We start from the raw sequence: 18,878 nt of genomic DNA, 5'->3' as shown, positions 1-18,878 counted from the left end.
CTCCTGTCCAGAGACACTGGGAAAAGACGGAGGCTGATTCCTGAAGAAGGGACATGTGGATGGGTGGTGGCGGGCTGGGAGAGGACTGTTCGCAGTGAGCCACAAGGCTTCCAAATCAGTGAAAGCAGGACAAAAGAAGGTTGGAGGGTTCTGGTGGGAAGCTGAGCAGCCAAGAAAGGACCAAGCTCCCACATGGATGTACCGAAATCCATTGGGAACAGGTTTATCCTGGCAGCAGCCTTAAGCCTCGTGCTTGTGCCAGTCTAATTCTGCACGAACTTAGCAAAAAGGGGATCAAGTTATCATCCAGGGGCTGTGTTACCTGGATAAAGAAGATTTTGGGTATTTTGGTGAGCACCGGGCACCTCTCTGAGGATAAAGTCTGGAAAATCTGGGTCAGCTTAACTGGTTCCATGTCACAGCCGAATATGACCCCCTCCTCTCCGTGGCTGGAGATGATGCTCACAAAGTACTCTCCATGTTCGCAGCAGCGCTCTGCAACGACACGGCCACACTGATGCCTTTGTGCCTCAGCTCAGCGTGTCCTGGAGGATCCTTGGACCAGGAGGTAGGGAATGGGAGATAGCTGGGCTTGGAGGGGGTTAGGGTCTGGCTGGGGGACGCATACCTTGCTGGTAAAGGTCATTTATCTCCTTGGCTGTCTTGTTGTGCACCAGCTTCACCTTGTAGTTGAGCCGTGAGAGTATCCTGGAAAGCTTCTCCGCTTCTCTCTTGGCTCCTTTCCGGGTCCCAAGCACCACATCATGGTCACTGCTGCAGAAATTGCTGTTGACGATGATGAGAGCTCGGCTTTGCCTTGGCTGGGACATACTGGGATGTCCCCTCGGAGGGGTAAGTGGTCTCCAAACCCTGCACCGTGCGGGCAGGGAGCTCTGGCTTGTCTAGTAGTGAGCCCTGATGCTCCTTCAGGAAGTCCAGGAGAGCATATCCTGCTCTGCCGGCTGACTCAGCACCAACGTGGCCAATTGTCAAGGGCAAGGCAGGAGCGGTGCCCTGTTACCTGCCGAGGCAGCGAGATGGCACCCGGCCATGAGCCGTGGGGTGGGACAGGGACAGGGCTCGTCCCTGGCTTTGGTGGGCACCGCTGGCTGCCAGAGGGCAGGGCTGGCACCATCCAGCCCAGGGCTTACGGTGCTGTGTGAGGAGGGGGGGAAAGGATTGCTTTCTCCGAGGGGATGGTGGTGGCGTTGGAGAGGGATGGGGGGTGGAAATGCCTGCTTGGCAGGCGACACCAAGCAGCCAGGCAATCCCTCCCTGCCTTTCTCACCCTGCCTTTGTTTCCCCAAAAGCCCGGCAATCCCTGCTCCCCATCGCTGACCGCGGGGAGAACAGCCCCATCCAGCCTCCCCGCGAGCTCCCAGCCGGGCTTCTCAGGCAGTGCTGCTTGTGCCTCCCCTGCCTGCTCCCGGGGAGCAGGAGCCACTTGCCAGCCGGTTTTATTCATTGGGTTACCCCTTTGTGGCATTTCTGTGGTTATTCCTCCCCAGAACAGTCTTGTGCTGGTGCAGGATACGTCCCCAGCAACATGCTCACAAGGACGGGTCTCAGCTACGTCCCTGCACTCCTTCCCTTCCTCAACTTGCCAACCTGGTGTCGAAAATCTGCCCGCGGGAGCCACCCGAACCCCCGCCCTGCTGATCCCACATCACAAGGTGCAAATCACAAGATGGTTATTATTATTTTATTTATTTCTGATCTCACGTGCTTCCTTTCCCCTTTGGAGAGGACTTTGATCGTGTTCCCAAGCTTTTCCCAGCAGACTTGTTTTGATTGCAGAAGGAGCGGGTGTTTGCAGCATCGCCCGTCTCTGGGCGATGCTGGGGGTAGAGCAGCACCGAAACGCCATTGGTGCCGCGGGGCTGGGGGCTGCATCGCCATCCTGCTGCTCTGCTGCAGCAAGGCATGACGTGGAAAGCGTCATAGGGCAAGCGAGTGCTCTGTTAGAGAGCTTTAAAATTAAAGGGCTTAAATCCCTTCATGCCTGGCCTTGGCATGCGAGAAGGACCTGCTTGCTCCACTGCCCTGTGGAGGCGGGAGCTGGCTCCTTCCCAAAGGACCGTGTCTGTGAGCCTCCGCCAGGCGCCTTCGTTAAAACAGCGATGGGGCTTAGGCTGGCCTGATCTCCCCTTGCTGAAATGCAGCCAGTGCCCGTCCAGCGGCTGGCAGGGCTTTGCCAAACCCACCTGGTGCTGCCTGGGCAAGCCGGGGCACAGCAACGTCACGGGGTGGTGCTGCTGCCTCTGCCACCCTGGTGCTGCCACGTCCCACAGGAGCTTCAGCTGTCCTGGGGCGCTTCGTCAGCCCCGTGAAGCTTTATCAGCCCCACCTGGCATGAAAGCTGCCACCTGGAAGGGGGAAAGCATCCCCGGTGGGGGCTCGCTCCTGATGGGTCTGGGGTTGCCGCTGCAGGCTGATGCTCTTCCAGTGGTTCATGCGGCTCTCAGACACTGGTGGGGCTGAAGCAGCCGTGGGTGTTGCTGGTGGAAGCTGTTGGGTCTTGCCTTCTGGTGCAGCCCGTCTTTTTGGGTTGCCTCGCCTTCCCTCCTGGCCACTGCTGCACATGGCAGCTCTGGGAGACCCTCCCCCCTATGCTGGGAGAAGGGGGTTTGCCCCCCGGCGGGTGGTCAGGGATCAGGGCTGGCTTTTACTCGCTGGTGGTGGATGCAGTGGGGGGGGAGGTGAACTCCAGGTGGGTGAGTGCGAGGCAAGCTGGCTGGAAACGGGAACAGCATCTTCCTGGGCTGGAATCCTTTGGCTTTGCGTTAGAGAAGGATGTGCTGTGGGTGATCGACAGCTGAAAATAAGGTGCTTGGGGGGGGAAACAGAGGTCCTGGCTGGTGGGACAAACAGGCATTAGTCCTCCTTCTTGGCGTTGGTGGCCTGCGTGCGCTTTTTCAGGCGTGCCAGGTCAATGTACAGGTTGCGCTTGAGGATGGCGCTGGCACAGATGAGGGCTCCTTGCAGGGCTCCCACGAAGCCGCCCAGGCACAAATCCTGCCCTGGAGAAGACAGCAGGAGGCAGTGATGGCAGTGGCCGTGGTCTCCCGTGAGCAGCTGATGCTCTCCATCCCCAAGTGACCATCAGTGCTGTTTTGGGCATCCTCATCCCCAGCCACCATCCACCTTCCAGCTGCCCCCACGCCACCCCTGGGGCTTGGTTTGAACTCACAGACCCCTCCCTATTTGACACCTTCCTTCTCCCCAGCAGGGAAAAGGCCTCACCCTGCTCTAAATACCCGGCTAAATAATCAGCGTTGGCTGGGGAGACAGCGGCCGGTGGCTGGAGGAGGCACAGCCCTTTCCTCCTCCCGCTGGAACCGTGCAAGTCCACTTTGACGTGCTCCAGTGGCCCTTGCGTCACCCCATGGCACAGCAGCGGTTTGTCCCCTTATTTCATTGCAGGACTGAAGGTTTCCTCCCCCCATATCCTGCTGCCCCAGTGGTGGCCTGGTGTGAGGACGTGGTGTCTGGCTGGTGGCCGTGGTACCTGTCAGGTAGAGGTTGGGGACGGCCGTCTGTGCCCTGATGGCGGCGATGGCCTCAGCCTGCAGGCGGGCGATGCTGTGTTCAGAGCCGTAGAATTCCCCCTTGGGGCTGGCGATGTAGTGCTGGTTGGTGAGGGGCGTCCCACCGGCGATGTACTCGATCTGCAGGGGACAACGCGGTCTGGAGGGGCTCAGCATGATGGTGCGGGGCATCTCGTGCTCCAGAAAGCTTTTTGTGGGGTAGGGGCTGGGAGGGGTTTCCTTGCAGCCCCTTGCGTGGTGGTTCTGGCCAGGTTTGGCCCCAGGGTGGTCTAGGGGAGGTGGTGGTGGTCAGGAGGCAGCGGTGATGGGCTGGCGCCATGCTGCCCAGCTGGACCTGATGTCCAGACCCAGCTCCGACAACTGCAGGATGGGGCTGGGTGGAGACAACCCCAGAGAGGAGCTGGAGGAACCGTGAACCCCGGGACTCCTCACCCTGTCCTCGACGCGAGGGTAGAGCTTGAAGACAGTCTGCATGATGGCATCCACAAAGGTCTTCTTCAAATCCTCGTAATCATCGCCCCGCTTATTGACCTGCTTGTCCTTCCACTCCTCGAACCACTCGTATTTGGCGAAGGTCACGATGGCCAGCGTGGATTTACCTGCAGCAGGACAAGGCTGGGGCCGCTGTCCCTCTGCCAGCCCTTATGCCACCGCGTCGCTGCCACAAACCCAGCCCTCCCCAGGCAAACACCTGGCACACCCCCAGGTCCTTGTGATCGATATCCTTCGGCCCATCAGCCTGACGACCACTTTCCACGAGCAACCCGCCCAGCAGCTTTAGCCGTAGCTGTTTTAGGAGAAACCCCTCGCTCGCAGTCACCGAACGAACCGAACCCCAGCAAGAAGAGCTTTGGAGCCACTTGTGTTTGCGGCTGGGCTCCAGCCTTTACCTGGGTGCCTCATCTCCCAGGTGGGGTCCTTGGCTGATGGGCAGGTGACAAACAGGAGAGGGATGTTCTTGGCAGCTTCTTCTCTGGAAGAAGCCAAGTAGCGATTCATTCTGTGGAGAGATGTGAGGGTCCGAGGTGGGTTTCAGTGCAAACTTGCCCCCGAATGCTCCTTAGGGCCAAATCCCCACGCAGCCCGGATCTGCCAAGAGCACTTTTCGAGTCACCACCCAGGAATTTCATGTCCTTACGCTTAATAAAGCGTGTCTAAGGTGAAGCCAAACCTACATTTCATCCAGGTCGTTTCCTGGGTACATGTAGTAGTTGGTGGGCTCCAGCCCCAGCTCATCCCTCGAGCCGTTAAGACCCACGAAGACGGTGAAGCCCCCTTCGCCGTGTGTCACCATACGAAGCTGGGACTGGATCTCTGCGATGTGGAGGGAAGAAGGGTAAAATCAGTATTTTCTGGCATCCTCAGCTACAGAGAAGCGGTTCCTCCTAGGAGCAGCCTCACTTATATCTGCGTTGCTCCCATGTTGACTTATAAAACCGATTGATCTGGAAAGACCTTGTGTGTGCTCAAGGGGTGGGACGGCAGCTCTAAGGCAGGCAGGGAACGCTTCAGTGCTTGGGCTTGAGCTTTTCCTGGGTTTAGTGACTTTCCTGGATTTAAATCTCTACTCTGCAGACACTGAAGTCAGACCAGGACCATGTTGTTGCCTGGAAAGCTCCCTCCCACCCGTGCCCCCCTGCCTCCCACCCGTGCCCCCCTCCCCCCCCCCCCGTGCCCCTTCCAAAGCAGCAGGAAGATTTTGTGGCAGCGCTAAACCCAACTTTAAGCGGCCATTTCACCAACTTTGACAGGTTTTGGGGCACTACACTGTGGGTTTTAGGGAAACCAAGTAGCAAGCCCAGGCTTTCCTAACTCTGGCCAGTTTTGGTAAATTAATTTAGGCTTGATTAAAAGCCCTGCAAGGAAACGTATGGCCAAGGATGGCATTTCGAATGCTGTGACATAAAAACGATAAGAAATAATTATAAAGCTGCTTTCGGAGGTGGCTCGGAGGGGGATTAAGGCTGTAACCCCAATGAAACCCAGCACTGTGGTTTTACCAGGCAAAGCCTGCGCCTCTGCTGGCAGGAGCCGTTCGTAGGTGTTGAAGATCCCGGCATCCGAGATGATAACGGGAGCGAAGATGTTCACCAGATCTTGGCCCTTCTTGACGCTGACGCCTGGATGGGAAGGGCGAGGAGGGGAGGGATGGCTCTGGTTGAACGCAGCGCCACGGCAGGGAGCAGCCACGTGTGCCGCGTCCCGTGCCGGCACTCACCGCAAGCTTTGCCCTGGGAGTCCAGCAGGATCCTCTGCACCGGCGCCTTTCCCAGCACGTTGCCTCCAGCTTTCCGGATAACGGCAATGGTGTGGAAGGCGATTTCCCCGGCCCCCCCCTTTGGGGTACCACGCGCCATTGAGGAAGTGGTTCACCAGGATGCTGTGCATGGAGAAGCTGGCCTTGGAGGGGAGCACACCTGCAAAAAGGGGCAGCGCGAGACAAGTTTGTGCCAAATCGTGGTTTTGTGGCTTATCCTAATGTTTCTTAGGATGAGGAACGCCCCATCCTCGGCTGGATGTGATGGACGTGAGGAAGGACGGATCTGGGTGAGAAACGATGGTTCATGGGTACCTGGAGGAGCAAGGGGGGTGGGTGGCCTCGTGGCTCTTTTGCAACTCAGGCTGCACCCACCGAACTGGCTGAGTCACTGAGGGCCACGGGCAAACCCCCGGGGAAGGTGGGAGGAGGGGAAGGGGAAGGGTGAAAGGGTTGTGGCGAGGCCAGGGCGGTGGGTGTCAGCATGAGGTTAAGAGTGGGTGGATGTTCCCTTGCGTAAGAGGAGTGACACAGCCACGCCGTGAAACCAAAGGATGCAGAGGGAAAGAGATGAAGGTGAGCAACGGGAACATGGGGACAACCAGCTGCTGGCTTGGGGACAAGGATGGTGGCAGAGCATCCATGCACTCAGCACCCCTCACCCACACACGGCAACAGCCATCACCCTTACAAAAGCAAAGAAAAAAGGGGTTTCTTGCATATTTCTTTTTTCTAAAGGGTTTAAATTCACCCCCATGGCGCCCTGGAGCCTCCTGGCCACCTACCGTAGGTGGGGAAGATGTAGCTGAAGACAGCCCTGAGCTCACGGTTGGCGGTGAGACCATCCACCACGTCCCTCACGCTGCGGGACGCCAGCTGGCAGAAGGGGCTGAGCCACGGCAGCAGCCCCGAGCGGCACAGCAGCGCGGCCAGCATCCATGGAACCATCTTCAAGACACCCAGCAGCGCAGTGCCTCGGCTGGCGCTCTGCAGGAGAGGAGGCTGGTGCTGAGCATCCGCCGCTGGGGGGGCTGCGGGCAGCCCCAGGGTGGGCTCCAAAGATGCTCAGAAGCAGCTTTTCCCCTTAAATCCACTGCTGGGCTGGTGGGGAGGCAGCAGCATCTCTGAAGCGCTGCAGCCCAGGGAGCAGCGGGCGCAGACAGTGCTCGCTCCCCCAAAAAGCTCCCCTGCGGTCGAGGTATCAGAGCATAATTAGTGTTAATTCAGCACTATTTTGATAATGATTGCAATCACCCTACTGGCTGGGAGGTCCCGGAGCATCATCCCACAGCACCCAGGGGGGTTGTCGGGGCCCATGGGGGTCCCAGCACATCCCGTGGGGCCACAAGCATCCTTGGGGAGCAGGGTTAAAGCTCCAGGTGTGATGCTGGGGGGTTGAGGCAGAAAAAGGAGATTTTTTTAATGTGTTTCCCAGAACTTTGGGGGCCGAGTGGGGGTGGGTTGTGCAACGCTGTTATTCTCTGCAATTGCCCAATATCTGGGTGTTGCCGGGGGGGGGGGGCGGGAGCGGAATTTTCCTTCTTTGCATGACCCCGAAGAGAGGGACCAGGGCCAAAAAAATCTCCCCATCCCACCCCCATAGCGATGTCAAAACCCCCTCTACCTTCACCAGCCGCTGGAACTCATCGATAGCGGCCGCCTCCCCAGGAAACTGCTCCTTCAAGCCTTTGAAATATTCCTCCTTCCCTGCGTAGATGCGGTATGTCCTGCCACCGCTGGGCTCCCCCAGAACCACGGCGTCGTAGACGGCTGGCAGCGGAGCCCACTCCAGCTGCCCCTCCGTCAGCTGCTCCACCAGGAAGCGGACGGTGGAGCCCTCCTCCATCTGCCCCACGTAGTGGATACCTAGAAGACATATTTTTGGTTTGTTTGGGGGTTTTTTTTTTCCATTTTTTTCTACCTCATCACACTCCTGGGAGGCACAGGACTCTCTTTTATTCCTCCAGCCCCACCCCAGTGGCTCTGTACGAAAGGGAGAGGGAAAAGCTGGGAAACACCCGCTCCAGGTCAAAGGGAAAACTGAGCACCCACTGTCATGTTTTTAAGCAGCTTTTATAAATTCTGTTACATGCTGATAATTTTCCTTTCTAAATTGTTGTAAATAATTAATTCTGTGTGGTTCGAGGGCTGGATGGGGCTGGACTTTGTCTTGCTGGAAGGCGTTTGCCAGGTGGGATGTGCCCTGAGGTGATGGCTCCGCACGGGGAATTCTGTGGGGGGAATTCTGCGGGGGCTGAGCTGGGCGTGGGGAAGGGTCCCAGGTGCCGGTTACAGCCGGGGGGGGGGTGACCAGCCGCACCCCACCCTCCAGCGGGAGGGTTTTGGGACGAGGGAGGGCGCGCGCTCCCGGATCGCTCGTGTGGATAAAAGCACTTGTGTAACCCAGGGTGGGTGCTGGGGGCACCCAGCCTGGGTCCCCATGAGTGTCCCTCACCCACCCTGCAGCTGAGCCGCCCCACCCCCACCTTGAGCCAGGGGTGAATGTGGGACCCCAAATGCCGCAGGGAACGTACCGGTGTCAAACTCGAAGCCCTTCTCGCTGAAGGTGTGGCAGCAGCCCCCCAGCTTGCCGTGCTGCTCCAGCACCAGCACCCGCTTGCCCACTTTCGCCAGCAGCGCGGCAGCTGCCAGGCCCCCGATGCCACTGCCCACCACGATGGCATCGAGCCCCTCGGGGACTTTATCTGCTGAGAAAACTGGGGGGGGGCGGGGGGGGGGGGGAGGGGTGCAGCATCCTCAGCGGTGGGATGTGGCACCCCCCTGCAGGTGTGTGTGGTACCCGGCCGGTGACCCCCAAAACTTCGCCGGGGGGATGTTGTGCTAGAGGGGTGATGCCACCTCACTGGGTGATGCCACGCTGGGGGTACATGTCACTTTGGGGGGGTCATGCTGCCCCAGTGGGTGATGCTGGCAGGGGGGCGTGATGGCACCCTGAGGGGCAATGCTGGCTGGGGGAGGCAGTGATAGCACCCTGGGGGGCAACACCAGCCTGGGGAGTGATGCTGGCCGGGTGGGCAGCGATGGCACCCTGAGGAGTGATGAAACCCTGGGGGATGATGCCGGCTCGGGGGTGGTGAGGGCACCCTGGGAGGCGATACCAGCCGGGGGAGTGGCGGCACCCTGTGGGGGTCATGTCACCCCGGGACTAATGCTATATGAGGGCAAGGGGGGGTGACAGCACCCCAGGGGGCGATGCCGGCCGGGGGGGTGCGGGCACCCGGGGGGCTTGAGGGCATCCAAGGGGCGATGCCAGCCAGGGGGGTGAGGGCACCCCGGGGGGGCTTGAGGGCACCCGGGGGGCGGGGCTGCCGGGGGGGTGAGGGCACCTGAGGGCGATGCCGGTCCCCGGTCCCGCGGGGGGCGCGCACAGCCCCGTACCTGGCTTGAGCACGGTCCTGCGCGCAGCCTTGTCGGTGACGAGCGGGGCGGGGGGGCGGCGGGTGTCGGCGGCGAAGGGGCTGGGGCCGCTGCCCGCGCCCCACAGGAACAGCCCGAGCAGCAGCAGCAGCAGGAGAGCGAGGAAGAGCAGCGCGTACGGCCACATGCTGCCCGCGTCTGGCGCCGCGGCCCGCGGCCGCCCCGCCCCCCGGGAAGCCCCGCCCCCCGGGAAGCCCCGCCCCCCAGGGCAGCCCCGCCCCCCAGGGCAGCCCCGCCCCCCAGGGCAGCCGCGCCCCCGGGCAGCCGCGCCCCCGGGCAGCCGCGCCCCCGGGCAGCCCCGCCTCCCGGGCAGCCCCGCCTCCCGGGCAGCCCCGCCTCCCGGGCAGCTCCGCCCCCTCGAACAGCCCCGCCCTGGGCCCGCCTCTCCGGCCCGGCCCCGGCCCCGCACCCCCCCCTCCGGCAGCGGGGGGCACCGGGTACTGGGCGGCGGTATCGGGCACTTGGGGTTAGCAACGGGGGCTGGTCCCGTGAGCTGGGAGCCGGCATTGGGAGGTGACACTGGGAGCTGGTACCGGGTAACAGGCACTGGGAGCCGGCACTGGGAGGCGGTATCGGGCACTGGGGGCTGGCACTGGACACCGGGAGCTGGGCCCATGAACTGGGAGCCGGTACTGGGAGATGACACTGAGAGCTGGGAGCTGGTACCGAATACTGGGAGCTGGCACTGGAAGGCAGTACTGGGAGATGACACTGGGAGCTGGTCCTGGGCACCAGGCACTGGGAGGCGGTATCGGGGACTGGGTGCTAGCACGGGGGACTGGGGGCTGCCACTGGGAGCTGGTCCCATGCACTGGGAGCTGCCACTGGGAGGTGACGCTGGGAGCTGGCACTGGGAGCTGGTATCAGCCACTGGGAGGTGACACTGGGAGCACCAGGAGTTGATGGTGGGCACTGGGAGCTGTTACTGAGCACTGGGAGCCAGCAGCTTTCCTTGGGCCCCAGCACCGAGGGCTGGTAGCGGTCCCCGGCCCCGCACCGGACCCCCGGCCCCGGCGGGCGCGTTACCCCCGGCCTGACCCTCCCACACCGCCGTCGGCCCCGCGCGGTGCATGCCGGGTGCTGCCGGCCGTGCCGCGGCGCACTCGCGCTCCCGGCATGCAGCGCGGCAGCGCCTGCGCACTGCGCGACGGCGGGGCGGGGCGCGGGGTAGGCCTCGCCGCTTCCGGTAGGCGCGGAGTCAGGGGGCGGCGAGGGCCGGGGGGCGTCAGCGCACAGGGCTGGCCGCGGGTGGAGCCAGCCGGTGCTTGCGGGCAGCCGGGTCCCAGGAGAGGCCTCGGGCCTGCGGGGGGGCCGGGGGACCCGTGAGCCCCGGGGGGGCCGCCCGGCCCCGCCGCCTGAGGCTCCGCTGCGGCTCCCGTCGAGCGGGCAGGCCGCCTTCTTCCCCGCAGGGCATGAGCGGCGGCGGCGGCTCGGCGCGGCCTGAGGAGCGGCGGCGTTTCCCCCCGCCCGGCAAGTCCCTCCCCGTGCGTGTCAGGCCTGAGTCCGGCCCTCGCGGTGCCTGGGCGGGGGGGGCCGCCGGGACCCGGCCTGGGCAGCGCCCCCGGTGTCAGACGGCGCCTCCCCGCCGTCAGCGCGGCGGTTTCCATTTGTGCCCATAAAGATCTTTCCGCTACCTGAGCTGGTCACGCAATAAAAACGAGCCCAGAGGGGCCTGCGTGCCCACCCTGCCCCGGTGCGGGAGCGGGGCCCTGAGGGAGGAGCCCGGGGTCTGGGGGAGCGGTTGGGTTTGTGGGTCTGTGCTGGTGGCTGACGGCTGCATCTCTTTTCCCCACTTAGATCTCGGCTTTGAGAGAAAATGGTCTGCTGCAGGCCCTGGTGCAGGGCGCGGGGCAGCCCGCAGGCACCGGTAAGCATCTCCTGCGCTCCTGCTGTATCGATCCCGCCACCTCCTGGCGGGTGCATCGCCCGGGGAGCTTGAGAAGAGCCCAAGGGAAGCAGCGCGGGTCTCACAGGCAAAGCCTTTGCTTCACTTTGTCCCAAACCTGCCGAGGAGAAACCTGGCAGCGTCCTCAGAGAAGGGTTGATCCTGCCCCAAGATGTCCTGAGCAGTGCTGGGGGAAGGGAGCGAGCCCCCCGCCCCAGGTCTCCCAGCCAGCTCTAATCTCCGGCGTGCCTTTCCTCCGGCAGAGATCAGCGAGGAGCTGCGGCGAGCGCGGCAGGAATGGGAGGCTGTGGAAGAGAGCCAGTCAGGTACGGCTGGTGCTGGGGATAAGGGGGTTGTTGCAAAGGTGGATGGAAAAGGTCTGTGCAGGGGAAGGGACCTGAGTCCCAGAGAGCAAGAGTGGGTGGGTGTGCAGCTGGGGGGTGTTATTTGGGGTGGGAGAGAGCTGAGGAAAGGGCCAAGCGTCTGGAAGGAGAGGGAGGGGGCAGGAGACTTGCTGTCTTCCCCCAGTTCCCCACGTCTTCTCCCTCCTACCGTGCCAAAAGTTGGGAACAAGTTCCCCCCACCGGAGCGCCACTCTGGCATGAAGCAAGAGCTTGTTCTGGTGCCGGAAAGCTGGAGCAGAGGGGCAGGGCTCGCGCTGGGGGGGCTAACCCTGTTCTCTGCCTCCCTGCAGGGCTGGGAGGAACATTGGCCAGTGCCGCACCCCTGATCTCCTTCAACGAAGCGCTGCAGTACTTCCAGACAGCTGACCTCTCCGAGTGCAGGGTACGGGCAGGGCCCCGCGCTCTCGCCCTCTCTCGGGGGTAGTTTTAGTAAGTAGGAGAGGAGCGTGGCGGGGAACTTCCCCTCTTTCCATTCTGCCTTTCCTCAGCTTGGCGCTTTGCATGGTCGCGTCCCTCCCTGCTCACCTGCTGGTTTTTCTCCTGCTCAATTCCCCAGGGGACCGGTCCTCATCATTGTGTGTTTTCTCCTCCACAGAAGAAGGTCCGGGTGACGGCACGCAGGCAAGGCCTGGCTGCTCTGGTTCGCTTCCTCTTCGGCCCTCCCCGACTCCAGCCGCAGCTGCAGGGAGAGCGGGAGCTGGCTCTGGCCATGGCACAGTGTGAGTGTCCCTCCTGCCCCAGCACGGGCCACTGGCCCAACCAGCATCGCCTTTATCATGAGAGCTTCATGGGAAGGAACTCGAGGGGGGCTCAGGGGTGTAGGGGCTCTCTGCCCGCTGATCCCACGGCAGCTGCTTGTCCCAAAGGACGCGTTCTCCATCTCCTCTGCTCCCCTGCTGCGGGCATACTCGCTTCTGGGGAAACGATGGAGCTCCTGACCCCTTTCCATCGTGACACAGTAGCAGCCGTTCCATGCGTACACCTTGGCACAGCACCAGGCAGGTGCTCCATGGCTCTGCAGCCCTTCTCGCTCCTCGTTGCCTGACCAAAGCGAACGAGATGTGAATCCTTGCGGTACCTTGGCATGGTCCACATTGTTCCTGTCTGTCCTGTGGTGGATCTCACATGCTGAGCACGTGGAAACTCCTTGCCTGTGGCTTACTGTTGGTCGTGGTTCCCTGGGCAGCACTGCTTCGGCTGGCAAAACTTACCACAATGCCGAAATGACTCCTTACCCCTGTGCTCATACAATACATGGTCGTATTATTGATGTTTTTGCACCTCTAATATATTTTCCTCTCCTTCCCTTCTGCCCTGGAGCAGGATAAACCCATCAGGGATGTTCTCCTTGTCACTGTAAGCTGTTCTCAGCTGCAGGTTTTAGTTTCTAGCCAGGCTCTGGCTTTACCCTGCAGCTGGTGGTGGTTTCTTTCCCCACCACATCTCTGTGCCGCTGCTGGAGGGCAGCAGGGCAGGGATGTTGAGGGGTGTTTTCTCTCTGCCAGGTGGTTTGGATGATAACGAGAGAGTGCACATGAGGATCCTGCAGACCATTTACAAGAAGCTAACCCGCTCCAGGCTGGGCTGCCCGCGCTATGGGGCACACTGGGAAGAGCTCGGCTTTCAAGGTAGGGCAGAGGGAGAGACCCCTGGAGCAAACCTTTGCCAGGAGAGATTGTGCTGGTACCGTTCATTCCTCTGGAGGTGGGAGCCAGAGGCAGCGTAAGGGGTTTGGTTCTTATTCTCCCTTCATGCAGCCACTGTCCCTGCTGCCGTTTCATAGAATTCTTGAGGCTGGAAAAAGACCTTTAAGACCATTGAGTCCACCTGTTAACCCAGTACTACCAAAGGCACCACTAAACCATGTCCCCAAGTGCCACGTCTACAGCTTTTAAATCCCTCCAGGACTGGTGACTCCACCACCTCCCTGGGCAGCCTCTTCCAGTGCTTGACAACCCTTTTGGTGAAGAAATTTTTTCTAGTCTCCAACCTAAATCTCCCCTGGTGCAACTTGAGGCCATTTCCTCTCATCATATTCCAGTTCCCTCAGTCACTCCTCATAAAAATCATAGTTATTTAAGTTGGAAAGGACCTAAGACTTGTTCCCTAGACCCTTTGCCAGCTTCGCTGCCCTTCTTTGGCCACACTCCAGCACCTCAGTGTGGTTTTGTTGGGTTTTTTTTGTAATGAGGGGCCCAAAACTGAACACAGCATTCAAGGCACAGCCTCAGATCAACACTGCTGCCCAGCTTGGTGTCACCTTGCAAGTGCACAGAGGGTGTGATCGATCCCCCTCACCCGGATCTCGATCCCCTCACCTGGATTGTCGATAAAAGACATTAAACAGAACTGGCCCCAGGGCTGACCCTGCTTTCGTAGCAGATCTGTTGCTGCCCCAGCCAGCTGTCACAACCAGTACAACATCTGGACTGACTGGCCAGATAACACCAAGACCGGCTGCCAGGGTTGCCTGTGTCCAGCTGGCAGGGGCTTAAGTAGCTGGCATAACCACTTTGCCTGGGTCATTGATGCTTTTCATTAGCAGGCGATCTCTGCGGCTAATGAGCCATCTCTGGAGGACTGGTTTATTAGTGCGGCGCAGGTCAGGGCTCTGTCACTAAGGTTGTGGCACAGGTTGCTTTCAGCCTCACCTGCGTAAGAAAAACAACGTGATTAAAGCTGTCACGTGCAGCCTCGCAGGAGTTTTCGGGTTGGTTGACTTGGGAGTTAAATAGGGCAGGTTTTAATGAAGCCTAAAACCCTCAACAGGAGGGGGACAGCTCCTGCTCCTCTGTCCTGTCGCGTATACAACCGATCTTAAGTGTTACTTTACCAGCCAAACACCCTGGGGTGGGTAGAGCTTAAAGCTACTAATTCCCAGAGAAGGTATGGGAACGGGTGCGTGGGCGGGAGGGCAAGGACGTGTTACTGCCCACATGAAAGCGGCAACAGCACCTGTTCTGCTCTGGTTAGGGAAATTCCTGGAAAGCCTTCCCTCGGGATATGATTCCTGAAGGGAATCACTGGGGTTCCATTGCTTTTGGAACACAGTGCCAGGGTATAAACAGCCTGCGGAAGCGTGGAGGTGAGCAGCGGGTGACTGGGCTGTCCTGCCCTTCCAGGTGCAGATCCTGGGACCGACCTGCGAGGGACAGGGATGCTGGGCTTGATGCAGATGCTGTACTTCGTCATGGACTCTCAGACGCTGCCTCTGGCCCGAGAGATTTTCAAGCTATCCCAGCACGAAACCCAGGCACGTCCTTCTGCCTTCTACGCTTGCTCCCTGCTGTGGTATTTACCTGTTAATTTCTAATGCTCAGGGAAAGGGAAGCACAAAAACCTCGCCTTCAGAGTAAGGGCTTGGTGGGGATTTTTGCTGCTTAATCCCCCTCGTGCTGGTAAGTGGAGGAAGGTGGTCCCCAAAGAGCTGAGGAGGTCCCAGCAGAGGCTCGAGCCAAGCTCCAGGTGTTGGCTTTATGCTGGGAATGAGATTTAGCATCCTGGTGGAGGTCAGAGATTTGCTCCTGGCATCCTGACTTGGAGCTGAACTTGTGCAGGTTAAAAGGGCCGGAGAAGTGGGCAGAGAGCAGTGTGGCGTGGAAATGGGAGTGAGTGGAGCCTGCCTCCTTAAACTTGGCATTTTAGTCTCGGATGTGGTTGAGTTTAAGCATGGATATGAGCTTGGCTTGACCCACAGCATCCATTCAAACCCGTGTCTGTAGTATTAATATCCTGCTACATGGATCTGTTGCCTGCAGCCGCAGTCCCACAGGTTTGGGGGCACATGGGTGCGGTATAAAAGGGCTGGGGGTGTTGCCTGGGCACCTCCGTGTGCCAGAAGAAGGGCTTTTACCATTTGAGCTCCAATAACATTGGTTCTCTTGCAGAATTTCCCCTTCTGCATCATGTCTGTGAACATTACCCGCATCATCATCCAGGCCCTGAGGGAGGAACGTCTCTCCAGGTGAGGTCCAGAGCTCTGCAGCCGGGCTGGGTGGTGGGGCTGGGGTCTCAAACAGCACCCGCTGCTGGTTCCCATTGAGTGGGGTCCCTCCCTGGCAGCTCCCCCAGCTGCCGGGGCAGCGACTGCGTCAGCTCAGCCCCTCTCCGCCTGTTCCAGGGAGTGCAACCGCAGGCAGCAAGTCATCGCCGTGCTGAACGACATGTACACGGCGGCCTTTCTGCAGCTCTACCACGTCTGGAAGTGGCAGCACAAGACTGTTGCTGACTCTGGCTTTCTCCTAAAGGGTTTGTTCCCCTCCTTTCCCAGCTGAGGCAAATAACCCAGGGCCCAGAGGACAAACCCAGTGTGTTCACGGCACGTTAGTGTCCTGCCAAGCCCAACCCCAGGGGTGTTGCACGCAGAAAGCTCCAACCATTCATCGTTTAATCCTCACACTGAGATTTTCAACAATCCTTAACTATCAGAGTGCCTGCGGGGTGTTTCCCCTCCATTTGGCCTCTCAAATCTTAAAGCTGAGCGCCCATGGAAGCACCCACCGTGTTCAGAGGGCTGTTGTGTCATGGTGGCTTGAGGTGGGTGACAAGTGGGGACATGTCTTGCTCCCCAGGCTCACTCGTGTCGCATGCTGCGGTTGCGTAAGCCCTGTTTGTAGCACAGGGAGCGAGCGGAGTCGCGACTGTTCTTTTCACAGGGCGCACTAAATTAAGCAGCGGGGTTATTTACTCCAGAGGAGACTGATGTCAGCAGAGCCGCTCGGATGCGCTGTGCTAATGGCTCCTTCTTAAAACAGGGTCCAGCTGTCACTGTTGGGTTCATGCTTCCCCCCACTCTCCCCGGGCTTTCCGTCCCGGGGGGGAGCTCGGGTGGATGCCGAGCTCAGCTGGGGGTTTGGTGAGGAGCTTTTTGTGCTCCCTCATCCTGAGCAAAACATAGTTGTGCCCTTCCCCCGGGGGCATACGTTGGGGAAACCAGAAATGACACACCGGTCAAAACCTTACCCCGGGAGCGTGCTGTGTCCCTGACACCGTCCAGGCTTTGTCCTCATGCTTTTTTCCTCTGACCTCCCCAGAGCTGGAATTATCCACCAAAAAGAAACCGAAGCAGCTCCTAAAGTCCCTGGAGGCCTACGTGAACAAAAGCCCCGCAGCAGATGGCCTTCAGGAACTGTCCCCTGCTTCTACCTCTGGCAATGGCAGCCGGGCTGGCGAGGAGATTAACTTCACAGGCGTTTGCGACCTGCAGGTTGAGCTGGAAGGAGAAGCCAGGCTGATCTGAAACGGAGGGAGATGCTGCAGGGAGCCCCGCTCACGGCTCAGCTCTTGGAGGGTGCCCGGCTGCTGTCACCTCTGGTCAGGGGGCTCAGGAAGGGCCACGTAGGTCGAGAGTGATGAGAGGTGGCCGCTGCCCTGAGGAGCATGGTGAGAGCAGGGTCTGGGCCAAAGTGAGGGCAGTCAGGAGCCGGGACATCACGGAGAGTAGATTTTTGCCCTAAACCCCCAAAAAGGGTGGCCTGGTCCTTCCCCATCTCGCCCCTCAAGCATCCCAGCTGCAGTGTCAGCGTTGCTCAGTGCTGTGGGAGCGAACCGCAAGATTTGATCCTTTCCAGGCAGGAACCTCCCAAAGCAAAGGGGGAAAACGTGGCAGAACAGGTGGATTTTATGGGCCACCAGCCGGGGAGCTGGGATTGTCTGTCTCAAATCCATGCTCCTGTCTGTCTTTACCCCCAGCAGGGAAGTTAGTGATGCTCCAGGCAGAGCTGGAGCATGGTGACAGGGCTCCTGAATCAAATCACAGCTCTGACAGCACCTAGGAGGGTTTAAACCCCCCCACGTCAGGCCGTGGCATCTTAATTACACGTTGACAGTGGGGTGGGAGCACGAGCATGGCCCCATTGCTGGGGCAGGGGGGCCAGCTTGTGCCCCAGGGCTTGGGGTGTCCCAGTGAACTTCCCCGAGGTGTTACTGTGTGCATCAGCACTTAAATAAGTTCTTAAAAGTAGGGGAGAAAGTGCTTTTCTTGGTGTAAAATAAGACTTTTGGACTTGGATTTGCTTCTGGTCTCTGCAGCTGGGTGAGGGGAGAGAGTTTCTGCTGGGGGGAGGCTGCTCCCGGGAGCAGGGAAGGGCAAAACAGGGTCAGTCGGGCACCCAGGAGCTGAATTCAGGGCTCAGCCGTGGGAAAACCACTCCGGAGGAGAGGAACCAGCGTCGGATTCTGTCCTGCAGCGAGGTGCTGCCGAGGCGGGGAAGAAGAAAATCCTTCTCAGCCTCCGCGTCTGCGAGGGCAGCTGCTTGGTGTCCAGAAAACCTTGTGAAGAGGAGACAGACAGGACTTTTGCCCGCAGGTTCCCGGAGGCTGCGGTGCGGTTTCCCAACATGTTCCCTCCCTTCCCAGCTCCCTGTGCCCCCCTTCCCCCTTCACAAAATCCACATCCCAGCCCCAGGTGAGGCTCAGGGACAGGCTGGGAGCAGTGACAGCTGCTCCGTGCCTCACGTCAGCAGGTGCTTAGAAACGCTCCGAAAGCATCAGCGGAGCATCAGCGTCGTGGCCCTCCAAAGGGTGGGGGAAAAGCCCCCAAGAAACAAATGTGGAGGTAAAGTGTGTTTAAGCATGAGAAGTGAGGAGCTGGCAGCGAGTGGTGTGTCACCCGTCACCCCCCGACAGCCTCCTGGTGCTGTTACCCCTCCGGGAAGGTGCTCGGAGGTGGGGCTGGGAAATGCTTCCAACTGGAAACAACAACAAAAAAAAAAAAAAAAAAAGGCAAAAAGAAGCCTGGTGCCACTTTTTTTCTGTCTTAATCCTGAATTCCTGCGTATATCGTTTGGAGGGGTGGGAGGAGGGTGGGATGGGGGCAGCTGGGCTGGGGTGAGTGAAAGAAAAACACCTTGGGGGTGGTTTTGGGGGGCTGAGGGGGGGGGGGGGGGGCGGAGTGTGGCCTTGGGCCCCCAGGGGTGAAGAGAGCTGCTGGCTCGTTCCCACTGCCGGGTGCTGGGGCTGGAGGGGGCGCTGGGGGGGACGACGTGGGGGCGCTGGGGCAGGGGTTTGGGTACCAGGGGAGGACACAGGTGCTGGGGGGTGGGTACCGGGGGGATGTGGGTACCGGGGGGAGCTGCAGGTACCAGCGGGGATGTGGGTGCTGGGGAGCTGCGTGTGGGGGTGCAGTTACCAGGGGGGATGTAGGTACCGGGGCGGGGACGGGGGATTGTGTGCGGGTGCTGGGGGGATGCGGGGGCTGGGGGCAGCGGGAGCTGAGGAACGAGCCCGGCCCCGCCAGCGGCCGCGTGTCCCCCCGGTTCCGCCCCGGGGGCGGGGGCGGCGGCTCAGCTCCCCCCCGCGCCCGCTAAAAACCCCGCGGAGGCGGCGCTCGGCAGCGCAGAGCCCGG

General features: G+C 60.4%; 3 protein-coding genes and 1 long non-coding RNA gene across 4 annotated transcripts; 2 read left to right on the top strand and 2 right to left on the bottom strand.

The window, feature by feature from the left end:
• Window positions 1–223: 223 nt before the first annotated feature.
• LOC101922533 (caspase-8-like) lies at window positions 224–830 on the bottom strand. The gene is made up of 2 exons (XM_005235745.3): window positions 629–830; window positions 224–495 (listed from the first exon to the last, which is right to left on the bottom strand). Exons 1-2 carry the CDS (start codon window positions 828–830, stop codon window positions 224–226), a joined length of 474 nt encoding a protein of 157 aa, XP_005235802.2.
• On the top strand, window positions 434–1,639 carry LOC129785797 (uncharacterized). Its single transcript, XR_008750041.1, has 3 exons — window positions 434–568; window positions 678–852; window positions 1,509–1,639. It is a non-coding gene; the product is annotated as an uncharacterized LOC129785797 (long non-coding RNA).
• Window positions 1,640–1,697: 58 nt separating this feature from the next.
• On the bottom strand, window positions 1,698–9,405 carry RETSAT (retinol saturase). Its single transcript, XM_055820177.1, is given in 12 exon segments — window positions 1,698–3,020; window positions 3,509–3,668; window positions 3,981–4,147; window positions 4,439–4,548; window positions 4,724–4,862; window positions 5,549–5,668; window positions 5,767–5,890; window positions 5,892–5,965; window positions 6,591–6,792; window positions 7,430–7,671; window positions 8,340–8,522; window positions 9,205–9,405. Coding segments are annotated over 12 exon segments (1,833 nt in total). The 5' UTR covers window positions 9,371–9,405; the 3' UTR covers window positions 1,698–2,874.
• Window positions 9,406–10,438: 1,033 nt separating this feature from the next.
• Window positions 10,439–17,907, top strand: ELMOD3 (ELMO domain containing 3). Its single transcript, XM_055820180.1, has 10 exons — window positions 10,439–10,727; window positions 11,041–11,110; window positions 11,392–11,454; window positions 11,823–11,914; window positions 12,128–12,251; window positions 13,038–13,160; window positions 14,655–14,785; window positions 15,420–15,496; window positions 15,653–15,780; window positions 16,566–17,907. The coding sequence occupies exons 1-10, from the start codon at window positions 10,656–10,658 to the stop codon at window positions 16,769–16,771; spliced, it is 1,086 nt and encodes a 361-aa protein (XP_055676155.1). The 5' UTR covers window positions 10,439–10,655; the 3' UTR covers window positions 16,772–17,907.
• Window positions 17,908–18,878: the final 971 nt, after the last annotated feature.

Source organism: Falco peregrinus, chromosome 17 (genome assembly GCF_023634155.1).
Source record: "Falco peregrinus isolate bFalPer1 chromosome 17, bFalPer1.pri, whole genome shotgun sequence".
In the NCBI taxonomy this organism is placed as follows: Eukaryota; Metazoa; Chordata; class Aves; order Falconiformes; family Falconidae; genus Falco; species Falco peregrinus.
The sequence above is the reverse complement of the archived record's forward strand: the minus strand, read 5'-3'. Positions and strand labels throughout refer to the sequence as shown.